Source organism: Eretmochelys imbricata, chromosome 5 (genome assembly GCF_965152235.1).
Source record: "Eretmochelys imbricata isolate rEreImb1 chromosome 5, rEreImb1.hap1, whole genome shotgun sequence".
Lineage (NCBI taxonomy): Eukaryota > Metazoa > Chordata > Testudines > Cheloniidae > Eretmochelys > Eretmochelys imbricata.
Window position 1 is genome coordinate 20749401 of NC_135576.1, and position 12989 is coordinate 20762389.

At 45.3% G+C, this 12989-nt stretch overlaps 1 protein-coding gene across 1 annotated transcript in view; it reads left to right on the forward strand.

The window, feature by feature from the left end:
• Positions 1 to 401: 401 nt before the first annotated feature.
• Positions 402 to 12989, forward strand: part of ONECUT2 (one cut homeobox 2) — a 40851-nt gene continuing 28263 nt past the window's right edge. The window contains exon 1 of the mRNA XM_077816222.1: positions 402 to 1554. Coding sequence (XP_077672348.1) covers positions 402 to 1554 — 1153 coding nt within the window. The remainder of the gene's footprint in view (positions 1555 to 12989) is intronic.

Here is a 12989-nt window from a genome sequence, read left to right on the forward strand (position 1 = left end):
CACCCTCCCCCTCGCCCATTGGAGGGCTCTCCCCGACAAAGCGAGGGCTCAGCATTCCCTCCCTGGGCTCTGGCTGGGCTGCCTGTCAGTCCTGGCCCAAGCCCTGCCCAGCCGGGCTAAGCTAGGTTGTTTGAGCAGCAAACCCACTCTGGACAGCTCCAGCTACCTAAACAGAAGACGTAAGAGGAGGAAAGCGCTAGGACATGGCGAGGGAACGGCGCTGGCCCGGCTGATAGAGACTGGTGATTCCCCCCCACCCCCACCCCTCACACACACACACACGCACACACCCTTCCCCCTGCCCACACACACACACACACACACAACTGAGAGGCCTTATTTTACCCCCCCCCGCCCCCCAGCTCCGAGCATCCCGCCAGCCCAGCACCCCCATGGACTGAATGAAGACTGCCTACACCGCCTATCGATGCCTCACCAAAGAGCTGGATGCCTGCGCCATGAACCCGGAGATGACAATGGACAGCCTGGGCAGTTTGCACGGGGCAGCCAGCCATGAGCAGGATTTGCTGGGCAGCCCCAGCCCGCACCACCCCAGCCGCAGCGCCGGATCGCTACGGGTCCACCCTCCTCCTTCGCACCAGGACTTAGCTTCTGCCTCGTCCCGCTCGGCCATGGTGTCCAGCATGGCTTCCCTGCTCGACGGGGCAGGGGACTACCGCCCGGAGCTGTCCATCCCCCTCCACCATGCCATGAGCATGCCCTGTGACTCCTCGCCCCCTGGCATGGGCATGAGCAGCACCTACACCACCCTGACTCCGCTCCAGCCCCTGCCGCCCATCTCCACCGTCTCCGACAAGTTCCACCACCCCCATCACCACCCCCATGCCCACCACCCCCATCACCACCACCACCACCAGCGCCTCTCCGGCAATGTCAGCGGGAGCTTCACCCTGATGAGGGACGAGCGGGGGCTGCCGGCCATGAACAACCTCTACAGCCCCTACAAGGAGATGCCCGGCATGGGGCAGAGCCTGTCCCCCTTGGCTGGCACCCCCCTGGGCAACGGATTGGGGTCCATCCACAACACCCAGCAGAGCCTCCATACCTATGGACCCCCCAGCCACGACAAGATGCTTAGCCCCAACTTTGATGCCCACACTGCCATGCTGGCCAGGGGTGAGCAGCACCTCTCCCGGGGGCTGGCTACCCCCCCTGCGGCCATGATGTCCCACTTAAACGGTATGCACCATCCTGGACACCCTGGCCATGCTCAGCCTCACGGGCCCGTGTTGGCTTCCAGCCGGGAAAGGCCGCCCTCCTCCTCCGGAGCTCAAGTTAACAACTCTGGGCAGTTAGAAGAGATCAACACCAAAGAAGTGGCCCAAAGGATCACTGCAGAGCTGAAGCGCTACAGCATCCCCCAGGCGATTTTTGCCCAGAGGGTGCTGTGCCGTTCTCAGGGGACCCTTTCAGACCTTCTAAGGAACCCTAAACCTTGGAGTAAGCTGAAATCTGGCAGGGAGACGTTCAGGAGAATGTGGAAATGGCTGCAGGAACCCGAGTTCCAGAGAATGTCAGCCTTAAGACTTGCAGGTGAGTTCTGGCACCCGTAATACGATCTCTATGCACATGCAAATAGACAAAGCGTCCCAGGGAAAGAGCCACTGAACAGTGTAGTGTGATGCTGCCGGTACAGGCTTTAGGCACAGCCTAGTGCTTGATGTATTCAAGGGGCTGTTTTTTTAAGGAGCTGCACGATGAATAGATTGCCCTTGTCTTGGTTTAACGTCTCCCTTTAATAGTCTTAATCTGACTACTTCGAGCTACTGGGTGCTACCAGACTGGCTTGTCTGGTGGCACTGCTAAGAGGACAATGGTTTGGATGTTTTGTTTTCACCCTGCTCTGTAATCTTTACACATGATCTGGGCTAGAATAGTGCCGAGTTTTTGACATTTCCTATTGCACTTTGAAAATCCCCAGTACGCCCAGCAAAAGGCTCTTCAGTTTTGACCCACGATAAGGATGCATGGTAGGTACATTGCATCCTTATTTCTAGGGTAGATGTGTTTTGTTTTGTTTATTTCTCTCGGAAAACTTCCTTGGACATAACGAGAGGTCCCGGGGTGGTGTCGGATGTATTTTATCAATTTTAGAGGAGGAAAAAGCAACAGATCCTGGGAAATCTCTTATAAAGAATGACGCATTTTGTGAGGGGCAGTTTTAGAATAGCTGTTCTCCAGGCTTTGAGTGCTTCCGTTTGATATTTTTTACCCACAGCGCCAGTATCTTTCATTTCTGGTAGTAGTAGCTGTCGCATCAACGCATTTATTAGACAAATCACAAAATGTCTATTTCCTTTGCACGGCGGAGGTTGTGTGAATCTTTTCCAAGTCTCCTAGATTCCTCAGTGAAAGGAAGCACATTAGGAGTGTGATACATTACGCGCCGAGAAATTAAGCTATAGATTATTGCATGCAAAAGTGTAAGGCTGCAATACCCTCTTTGCAGACACGGGCGCTTATTTTTGTACAGAGCAGAGAGCTGGATTTGAAGCCGAGGGAGAAGACAATCACACTTGGTACATTGTTCTAATGTGAGGTGAGCTGTTTTGTGCTCCCTCTGCTGTAATCAAAGAGAAGTACAACCCTCTATTGTTCTAAGATTACAAGAAATCGTCCATTAAGGTTGCTATTCGAGGGGGAGTGGGGGATAATAATACAGATGGTTGGAAAATAAATCGCTATCTGGAAAAGTGTACATGGGATTATGTATAGATGTTTCTTTGCTGGATATAGTGTGCAGTGGAGGAGCGAACCGATAGAATATTTATGCTTCAAAAAATAGACTTGTCAAGACTGGAAAAACCTATATTGGGGGGGGGGGAAATCTCTTTTCATACAGAGAGGAGAAAGTGACTGCCTAGAGGAACATCTGCAGTCCTTTCAGCATTGCTTGGCTCTACATCTGGAAAGAAAGACATGCAGGCAAGAATTAACATATCTGCATTAATTGGAATTTGCTTCGCTGTCCCATCACATTTTAACATAATACATAAAATATTGGCAACCTGTTTTTGACACATACTAGCCCTTTACCACAAACTTGTTCCCATTATATATATATATATATATATATATATATATATATATATATATACAATAGTGTGTGTGGCTCGTTTTTATAATGTGACAGCTGCATATTTACAAATGCATTTTAGAAGAGATTTCTACTCTGACAACTACCTAGTTCACCTGTGGTTGGATTGATTCCAATCTGTACCAAGTAATCGTTTGGTATTATTGATTAGCAGAGGGCAAATAGGAAACAACCTTTCGGAAAGATTACTTTTTGCTTCAAAATCCACCCTCCATTTGTGCGCAGAGGGGGTCGTGGTGGTGGTTGTGTTTTCCTGGTTGTGTCAAATCCTGAGTGAAGTTCTTTCTGGAGCTTCTGATATGATTTCTTACTAATTATAATTATTGATTAATATTAATTGTTATTATTATTACCTACTACATCGTGGAAATAAACGCAAAAGGTAGGGGAAGTTGTGTGCGTTGTTGTTGTTAACAATGTCCCATTGAAACCTGGTGTGAGATTTGAAATCCTTTGTTTCTAATTGTGTGTGTGTGTGTAGTTGGCACACTTTCTAACAAAGCTATTTGGAAACACTATACAATGAAAGGCAAGTTCCACTCCCTTCCTCTTTTCTCATGCGGTCTTAGGGACAATTCATGTGTGAGAAGTCCATAGTGAATAGATCTCTTCGGCCTATCTCAGTGGTCGGTGGGATTCTTGCAGTGCGTCTCTGGAAGTGTGTAGCTGATATGGCAAGCTTTGTGTGAACCACGATTTCCCCCCCCCCCAAGTGCAACGTACAAAACAGAGAAGTTGGGGCTCTATTCCGATTCATTTAGAGATGCCGTTTGGAATTGGTCAGAGTTGCTAAATTTGCAGGATGAGGTCTGATCGTTCACTTGAAGTCCTGAATAAAGAAAAGAGGCATATAAAATATATTGCTCTTGAGAGGCGTTTAAATAGATGCATACAAGTATCCGGATTGTATCTAGTATCTAAAGTAAGGTGAGATTTTTCCATTTATTGTGTGGTTTTATTAGCAACAACAAGTGGGTCAAGGACTTCCTGTATATCATCGGAGACTATTTTTTCGGTCAATAGATCACACTCCTGTAGTAAGATATGCCGTGGCGGGGATTTGGGTGAGTAGGTATTATGTACTCAGTGTAGCTACAGGGGCTGGGGGCTGGGGGGAGAACAGAAGCCATCTCTCCATGCATTATTGATAGAAAACTCTGCACGCCCCACAACCGGAGATGCCAGCGTCACTTTGGTTTGGGTTAAACAGGCACAAACCCGGAGCCTCAGCTTTCGGATCTATATCCACCACTGAGGGCCTTCGAGATTTTCAGGGGGAAGGAGGCGGCCCAAAGCCACCTGGGTACATTCATTTTTACAGCAGTGCTGTGGGCTTGGTTATTTTTCCCCCTTCAATTCCTATGGCCCCGTCTGGCCAGGGGAGGAGGGAAAGAGCACGGGACTGGGAAGGTGATTTTGTTCTTGACTTCGTAGGCTATTAAAAATTCATGGTATCTTCTCTAACACACCCAGGGCGAGAGGGGGTTGTGTATTTATCCCTTCGCCTTTTCAGCATTATGAATGTATCTCGCCGCAGAGTCTGTGTGTGTCTGCGGCGCTGGGATCCTGGAAGTAGAATCAATTCTGGGATCTTTTCGGAGGGAGGCTCTCAGGAGTGCGATGTACGTTTAATGTTACTAATCAAATTATGATGCCTTCGAAGCGGGAGAGATCACGCGTTAATGGTTTTCACCTTTGTGATACAATCACTTAGGCGCGCGCACACGAAATTGAACGATTTTCAATTAGGGAAACATCACTAGTGAAGGCAGAGGAGATCTGCATACAGTAATGTGGTGACGAATATGCCAGTCGCCTTATCTACATCGGGGAAGAAAATTAAAACTAAAGCCAGTCATCTGCTATAAGAAAAGGAGGACTTGTGGCACCTTAGAGACTAACACATTTATTTGAGCCTAAGTTTTCGTGGGCTACAGCCCACTTCATCGGATGCATGCAGTGAAAATACAGTTATGAATGCATCTGATGAAGTGAGCTGTAGCTCACAAAAGCTTAGGCCCAAATAAATTGGTTAGTCTCTAAGGTGCCACAAGTCCTCCTGTTCTTTTTGCGGATACAGACTAACACGGCTGCTACTCTGAAACCTGTCGTCTGCTTTTGCTTTCATGGGGGAGGGGTAACTTGCGGCGCTAATTCTAACATGCGACTTTTCCTTCAGTTAGCTCATTTAGGACATTGTCATTTCGATTAACATCCAGCGTGTCCCAGCCCCCGTCCCTCGACGAAAGAGTGCCGTTCGCGTGGCGGATGCACACGCCAGATCCCTGCAGCTGGCGTTGCTTTCTCGGCCCAGTTAGACACGCGGTCCCTTTGACACCAAAGGAAAGAGCAATCATGGTTAGGTGGCGAACTCCACATTCCAGACCCTGTCCTGCTCCTGTTGAAGTCAGTGGGATTTCGGCTGCTTTCTGGGACGGCAGGCTTGGGCTGTAACTTTTCATATTTGAAGCCCTGTTAATTTATGCTAACCGCCCCCCTTCCAGCTAAACCCAGAGAGGGTAGAAAAGAGGTAAAGGGACGCATCTAATAGTTGTTAATGATTATGGATAAGATTTCCTAATATTTTAACCTATTCCTATAATTCCATTAGACAGAGAGTTCACATTTCTCTGCAGCTGTTTCAGTGAGAGAAGAGACATTTATGAATGTGTGTGTGTGTGTGTGTGTGTGTGTGGACACACAGAATCTCAGCTCTGGCTGCACATATGGGAATAGCCTTATGCCTGTATGTGTAGCCACATCTTATCCTATAATATCATATTGCAATATTCTATTATAACCAATGAAAAACATAATCCTGTACCTACGCTGTCAAGTCACTTGAGTCAATATGCACCTTGCGCCCTATAGAAACGTGCATTAACATTTGTACATAGCCCAGACATACTTTTGCTTGATGGTCTGATCAAATTAATAATTGAAGGGCTAGCTCACTACTGTCCTTGTCTTTTCGAGTCCCCTGTGAATCAATAACACCTTTCTAATATGCATTAGTGCTGGGTCCCTGAGAGCATTGAGGGTAGGAGAGAGAGAACACCACACGCGAAATAACCTGGGGAACAGGATCTCATAAAGCGAGAAGGCTCCAACATTTATTTTTATTCCAGTCTTTCCAACCATGTGGTTATGTCACTTTTCTCAAACAAATGTGTATATGGAGGGAGATCGATGCTGATAATGTTTAGAAGATTAAAAGAGCATTAATGCTGGCAACAGTAACATAAACGTGTGGACCCAGTTTTCATTGATCTGGAACCTGATCCGGCTTGTTTCCAGTAAAGCTGATGGCGCTGGCTTTCCCAGCACAAGACTCCCCTATCGTGTGTGTGTGTGTGTCGCAATCCTTCCCTCTCCCCATACCTTGCGAACCTTCCCAAAACATTGGCTGAGCAGATTGTGAAAGATAATGGCCAACATGGCGATTCACCCTACAAGCCACGTTTCGGTTCCCCGAGGGAGCCGATCCTGCAGCCCTGTGGGGAAGCAGGCTGCGGGTCGGGCCTCGGGTTCGCTCTCAGCTCTCCCCCAGGAGTGGTGCCAAGAGGCGACCATACGGCTGGGTGCTTTGCTTCAGTGCGGTACTAAGCTAGCAGAAGGACAGGCCGGCGTTAGAGGGGACGCTTTTCACTTGGACCAGTACAAAAATGACCCCCGTGCCTGTCTCATCCTCCTAGGAGATGGCTCTCAGTGTGAAAGCTGCCAGCTCCGGACAGAAGCTGTCTGACACGGCGTCAGGCTAATGGGGACAGATTGAAGTGGGGCTTCCATCACCCCTCTTCCCAATGCCTTCTCTCAGCCCCCAAATCTGGACAGTTGCTGCGGTGCATGCGCAGTCGTTGCTTTCCCTAACTTGGTTTAAAAACTCTGCATACTATAAATGACTGTATGTACGTGATGTCCATGTACATACAGCAAGCCAGCCTTAACTAGTCACAGGAGCTAACAAGGAGTGTGTGCTCTTAGACCAATACAGAGGGTTTTAAAAACTCCCTACACAGGTAAATTACACAGTAGACAGTTGCTCTCTGAGCAATAACAAACATTTTACACACTTCTAAATAATCGGCCTTCTTTTTGTTTTTCTACTTCTTTGTGCTCATTTTTTCAAAGCTTCAATACAATCAAATATTTTGGGGGTAACGATCCGATGAAACCACACAAAAGTTTCAGCGTTAAGAGTTTATTTGACATCCCTGTGTAGTCTAGCGGCGAGGGAATGGAAATTATTTCACTTCTTGACCCCAGAGGACTATGGCCTCTGAAAGCCCTACCCAAAATTGTGAATAAGGAGGAAATTCCAACTTTAAACTTGGATTTCTTTCTTTCTTTCTTTCTTTCTTTCTTTCTTTCTTTCTTTCTTTCTTTCTTTCTTTCTTTCTTTCAGGTTTAGGTAAAAATTTATACATTTGCTCTCTCTCTCTCTCTCTCTCTCTCTCTCTGTGTGTTTGTGTCGCACACTCACGCACAATACACACGTTCTTGCTATATAGTTCTTTCCACCCTTCTCCCAAAAATATTTCAGTTCAGAACAAAACCAGATGTATACAGTGGATCCGAGTTCGTTTGTTTGTGGCTAAGATGGAGCCTCAAAATGAGATGGATGGTGGGGTTTTGCGTTTGTTCGTTCGTTTGGTTTGTTTGTTTGTTTTGATAATTCGTTTTTAAGGGATCGTCATCTAAATAATTTTGTGTTTTGAATTGGAAGTATCCAAGCATTATTTAAACAAAAAAAAAAAACCTTTACATATAACAAACTAAAACCAAACATAAAAACTCAGTAACGACAAATCTGTCTCCCCCCGATTCTCCTTCTAAATGGTGCTCTCCAGGTGTTTTTTCCCTCGTGGGTAGGTGGATAGCCTCTGGGACGGAGGGAGTTCTGCAAAGGACTTGTTTGTCGTTTCATTTTTGTGGCTTCCTGCACAGAATAGTTTGGCAAGTCCCTCAAGCCGTGGTTTTCAGCTGATCTGAGCCGGGCTCCCAGGCAGGTAAAGTCTGCTGGAAGATCCTAGCTAGCCGGGTGTAGAAGAGGGGAACGGCTTAGCCCAGACCTAGCCCCTGTACAATGTCCGATGAGAGGTGATGGGGCAAGGCAGCTTTGGATTTCCACCCGTGCCACCAGTGTGTTCCTGCCGCTTATCCTTCTCCAGTCGCATTACAGCATTGCCACCGGCTCTGGAGCTAGCTGCTGTCTGGAAACGCGAGTCTCCCCCAGCGCTGTCGGTGCAGGGAGGGGTCACCTCCACAGATCCGGGATGCTCTGTGAACCTGCAAAATCTCGGAGCGGATGGGAGCGGGCAGATGGGCTGGAAGATACAGATGGTCTATACTGTACTCTGGCTCCCCGGTAAAACCAGGGCGCGTTTACTCCCTGACCTCAGGTGGTAACAGTGAAACGCCCTTGATGGGTTTTGTGTGTGTGTGTGTAATATATTTAATTATTGCTTATACATCCAACCCCTTCCCTCCAGCAGCCCACTTTCTGTAATCCTGGCCTACGCATTTTGTTGCTTGCCTTTAGGGCATTGCAAGCAGGGAGCCCCACCGGTTTAGGGAGCTCGTTGAGGGCAGACCTTTCGTGCCAAGAGTGCCCTGTTTCACGCACATCCCATCCCAGCACCCATCCGTGCCATGTGCCCGTCCAGCCTGGCGCCTGATTCTCCCGGGGAGAGGAGACCTGCATAGGCAGGCCCGGAGAGAGTCCCAGCGGGGAAGGACCTTTGTAAATGACAGCGTCCTCCGGGGCGTGGATCTCCGGCCAGCCGTGCGACTATGCAGCCTCGCTGCCTCAGTGTTTGCCTTTCCCTTCTCCTCTTTCTTCTTCTTTCGACCCTGACTTTCCCCTTGAATGAGAGGAAGAACCCAAACGCTGCCCAGGTTATAGTAACACTGCGACCGCATGCCGTCCTCTTTCCTGCCAGGTCTACTCAAATGTAGCTAAGCTGTGTTATCTTCCGGGAGAACCCCGTCCCTGCTCTCAGGTAACGCCAGCGGTGTGGCTCTTCCTAGTGTTTATTTTTTTTCATGGATTATGAAGAGGTCGGTTGCTCATCTCCAACCGTTTCTGTACTTGAATTATCAGAATTGCTTAATAGTTTTATGGCCTTCCGTGCATAGTTTGATATCTATCTGCAGTGTTTGCCCAGCTCTTAGAGATGTGTAAGAAGCTCAGGCGGTACAGATTTCAGTCATGATCTCGATTTATGGAACATAAATATAGCTAAAGCTCACTATACATAGATCTCTATGGGTCAAATCCCATTCATGTTGCAGCTGATTTTAATAAGGCCAAGATCTGGCTCCCATGTCTCCCTTAAGGAATTAGTTGTTCCTCAAATGTTTTGAAGACACAAGAACATTATTTCCGTTGTCTCAGTGTGTGCGCATGTGTGTACAAATCTTTCCAAAAGGTTTCTGTAGTGTGAGGTCCTATAAGGATTAAAAGGAGGAAGCTTGAGATAGTAATATTCTAAGGAAAGGCCAGAATCTCAAATAACAGTTGTCAGAATGTCTAAAAATAGACATAAGAGTTTATGCACCGCATTGCACACAAAGGGACCAGTTTGTAATGCCTACCAGGATACAACTCCCATTGTTTTCACTGGGAATTTTTTATTTCTAAGGCCTGCAGAATCAGGCCCAAAATATTCAAAGGGAAGACATATTTATATTCATGCAGGGCTGCTCTATATCATTTTCGGATGAATTATTCTCAACAGGCAGGCAGACATTGTTTGGGTTATAAGCATACCTCTAAAGTAATTTAATCACACTTGGGCCTTAGCTCATGTAATCAAATATACATATACTTTTTCCTGTAGGAAGAAAATAGTTTAAATGTATATAGTCTATATTTACGTTGGCAGCATGTCACAAATACTAATCATATGGAACCAGGAAAGGGAATGGGAACATGTCAGGAAAAAGAATCATACTTTTTGTAGAGGACAAAATAACTATATTTGTTTTTAATGAGGAAGGAATGTGCATTCCTGTGTATCCACCTCCCTTTTTCAGAGTGTGTTTATCATCTCAGTATGTAACGTAGGTGCTCCTGTCATTGATTAATTTCTGTTAATATTAAATTGATCAGGAACCTGCAATCCTTACTTAACCAAAAGTCCCACTGAAGCCAGTGGGACATTTGCCTGAATAAACAGTGCAGGATCAAGTCTTATGAATAATAAAATAGCCATTTGCAATTGGAGTCCTGCCTGTTGAGGACTGCTGGCTCAGGAGCGGCCAAAGTGCTGGTTCTACAGAGCTGCCCAGTAGCTTCCCCAGTCAGCTGGTTTTGGTTTGGATTCTTTGGACCCGCTTCTAATCTCCCTGACACAGAGTGAAGTAGCAGCAATGCTACTGAAGTCCATGGATTTACACTGGTGCAAAACAGGTAAGAGATCAGAGTTAGGCCCAGTACATTGGTTTGAATGCTCAGACCCTGACCCTGCTCTGTCTGAAGTCATTGGCAAAGCTTCCGTTCATTTCAGTGGGAGCAAGAGCAGGCTGTTTGTTTAGTGATTGTGCATTACTACCCTTTTTGAATTTTACTGATTTAAATGTACTTTCGGGCAGTGTTCGGAGGTGCCTGTGTTATTAATTAGTTAATTATGCCATTAAGTGAATGGCTAAAGTCAATTTGTTAAAAATAATAACAATAATAATAATGAATAATAATAATGACTCAAGCATGGCCTGTGTTGACTGTAGGTTCCAATGTTCCTATGTCCTTGGACCAGACTTTCACATTAAAGATAAGAGGGCAGCTTCAATCTGCTCCATTTTATGCACATTGATATGACCCTGGGACTTCTGCCCAGTTTCCAGTACAGCTCCCTCAACTTGCAAACTTCTCATCTCCCTGGTCTACACGGGAATTCTCTGAGTCTGTTAGAGAATCTGTTGTAAACACAGATCCATTGATTTGCATTTGTCAGAGAGGAAAGTTAAACCAGTGAAAAGAGAAGCTCTTTACTGTTTTATGCAGGGCCAGGGAAACCTTTTGTGTTGATCCTATTGATCTAATCTTTCCCTTTAAGGAAACCACATAGTTAAAGACCCCCCATTCAATAGATTTAGCCTTCATGCTTGCAATATTCTTTTAAGTGGTCTCATCTAGGGTAGTATGGCAGCATTAAACCTGAGATCTAAACAAAAGGCAAGATAGAAAAATACAATGGGATTTTAAATATTAGAAAACTAAGGGCCCATCCTGCAGCCTTTGCCCCAGTAAAACTTCCATTGAAGTCAATGTTGAAGTCAGTGGGAATTCTGGCTGAGAAAGAACTCGAAGGGCCAAGCCCTAAAATATTTGCCAAAATGTGCAATTATTTCTCCTTCAGATATGTTAATTTTTATTGAGTCTTTAGTGTATTTACATGTACAAATATTCTTACAAATTGTAAGGTAGCCTTAATACATGTGTTTTTCACTTGTATTTCAATGACAATTGGTTTTTCAAATGTATGTCCAGGCCAGAATTTTGAACTGCTCTATTTAAGTATAGAATATATTGAAACCAATGGATTTGCAACCATTTGCATCAGCTGAGATCTCTTCCATACAGTTTTCATGTGGCATTTTGGGGGTAGATATGATGTTAGATGGGCCCTGGGAAGAGTCCATAGGATTGTAAGAATAAGATAATACAGGACATAGTACAGGAATGACTGCTACATTCCTTGGATAATACTAACGTGTTATGCTAATTCCAATAACTACAACCTGTGAAAGGCCCTTTTGCTTACCGCACTAATCTGCTAGATCAGCCTCACTAATTCTGTGGCCTTTTAACTGCATGAATAACAAATAAGGAGACATTCTGTTTTAATTCTCTATTTGATCTGGGCTTAATAGTGCAGTTCTTAAATTTTTGTCAGGATGAAAAATATTAATGATCCCTAGGTGAGTTAATGTATTTATCTGTTTAGGGAGTTCAAAGGGCAGAGTTCAACTATGGTTCAGGTTAATTGAACACAAAGCCATATCCTAATGTCTGTGTTGACTGCGAGGTACTAAAAGTCTGAATATTATCACTTAGAAGGTGCACCAAATCTCTGTTAAGCAAATACTGCACCAAATGTAAGGTAAGCAGACATATGAAGAATGCAATTAAAATGGCTCTCATTACAAAGTTTTAGGCAAGCTACCAAGCTCAACTTGGTTATGAAATGCCTGGTAAAACCTTTGAGTCCCCTTGGGTGAGAAGTGTTTTCTCATTGGAAAATTGCTTTATTGGTACCAGTGACCTGTAGAGCAGCTGCTGCAGCTTGGACTGAAAATCAGCTCTCAGAATAATGTGCTCCTATTAAAATGGATAAGACATTTGTTTACACAGTCAGGGCTTGCAGAAAGTGCAGTTAACCCCATCCAAATTGTTTACTGCTTTGAAAAGTCAATGGTCACAATTAGCCCTCGTGTACAAAAAATGATAGTTCACAAGGAGGGCAAAACACTGTGTAAGACCAATCCTGCACTCTTTAAATACTTCTGATTTTTCTGGGCTGATCAGCAAAGTGCTTGCATAACTTGTTTGCATTTCCTGATTGCTGAATCATGTTACTGATGATGAAACATTTTTGTACCTAAATGCCATCAGTGATTCATCTGTGCAAAATACTCCCACTGACCACTTTTTATTTATATTCACTTGATCACTGTGCATTTCAGCAAACATGAATGTGCAAACAGTGCTTTTATTTGGAATATAGTCTGGATAAATGCAGGATCAAGATAAAGACAAATATGCAAAAACTGCTGGAGACAGGCACTGAATTCTGAGCTACTATTTTCCCAGCAGAGGTGGAAGAGAGTCCCTTCCAGCTCTGAACCATAGCACCACCTATTGGTG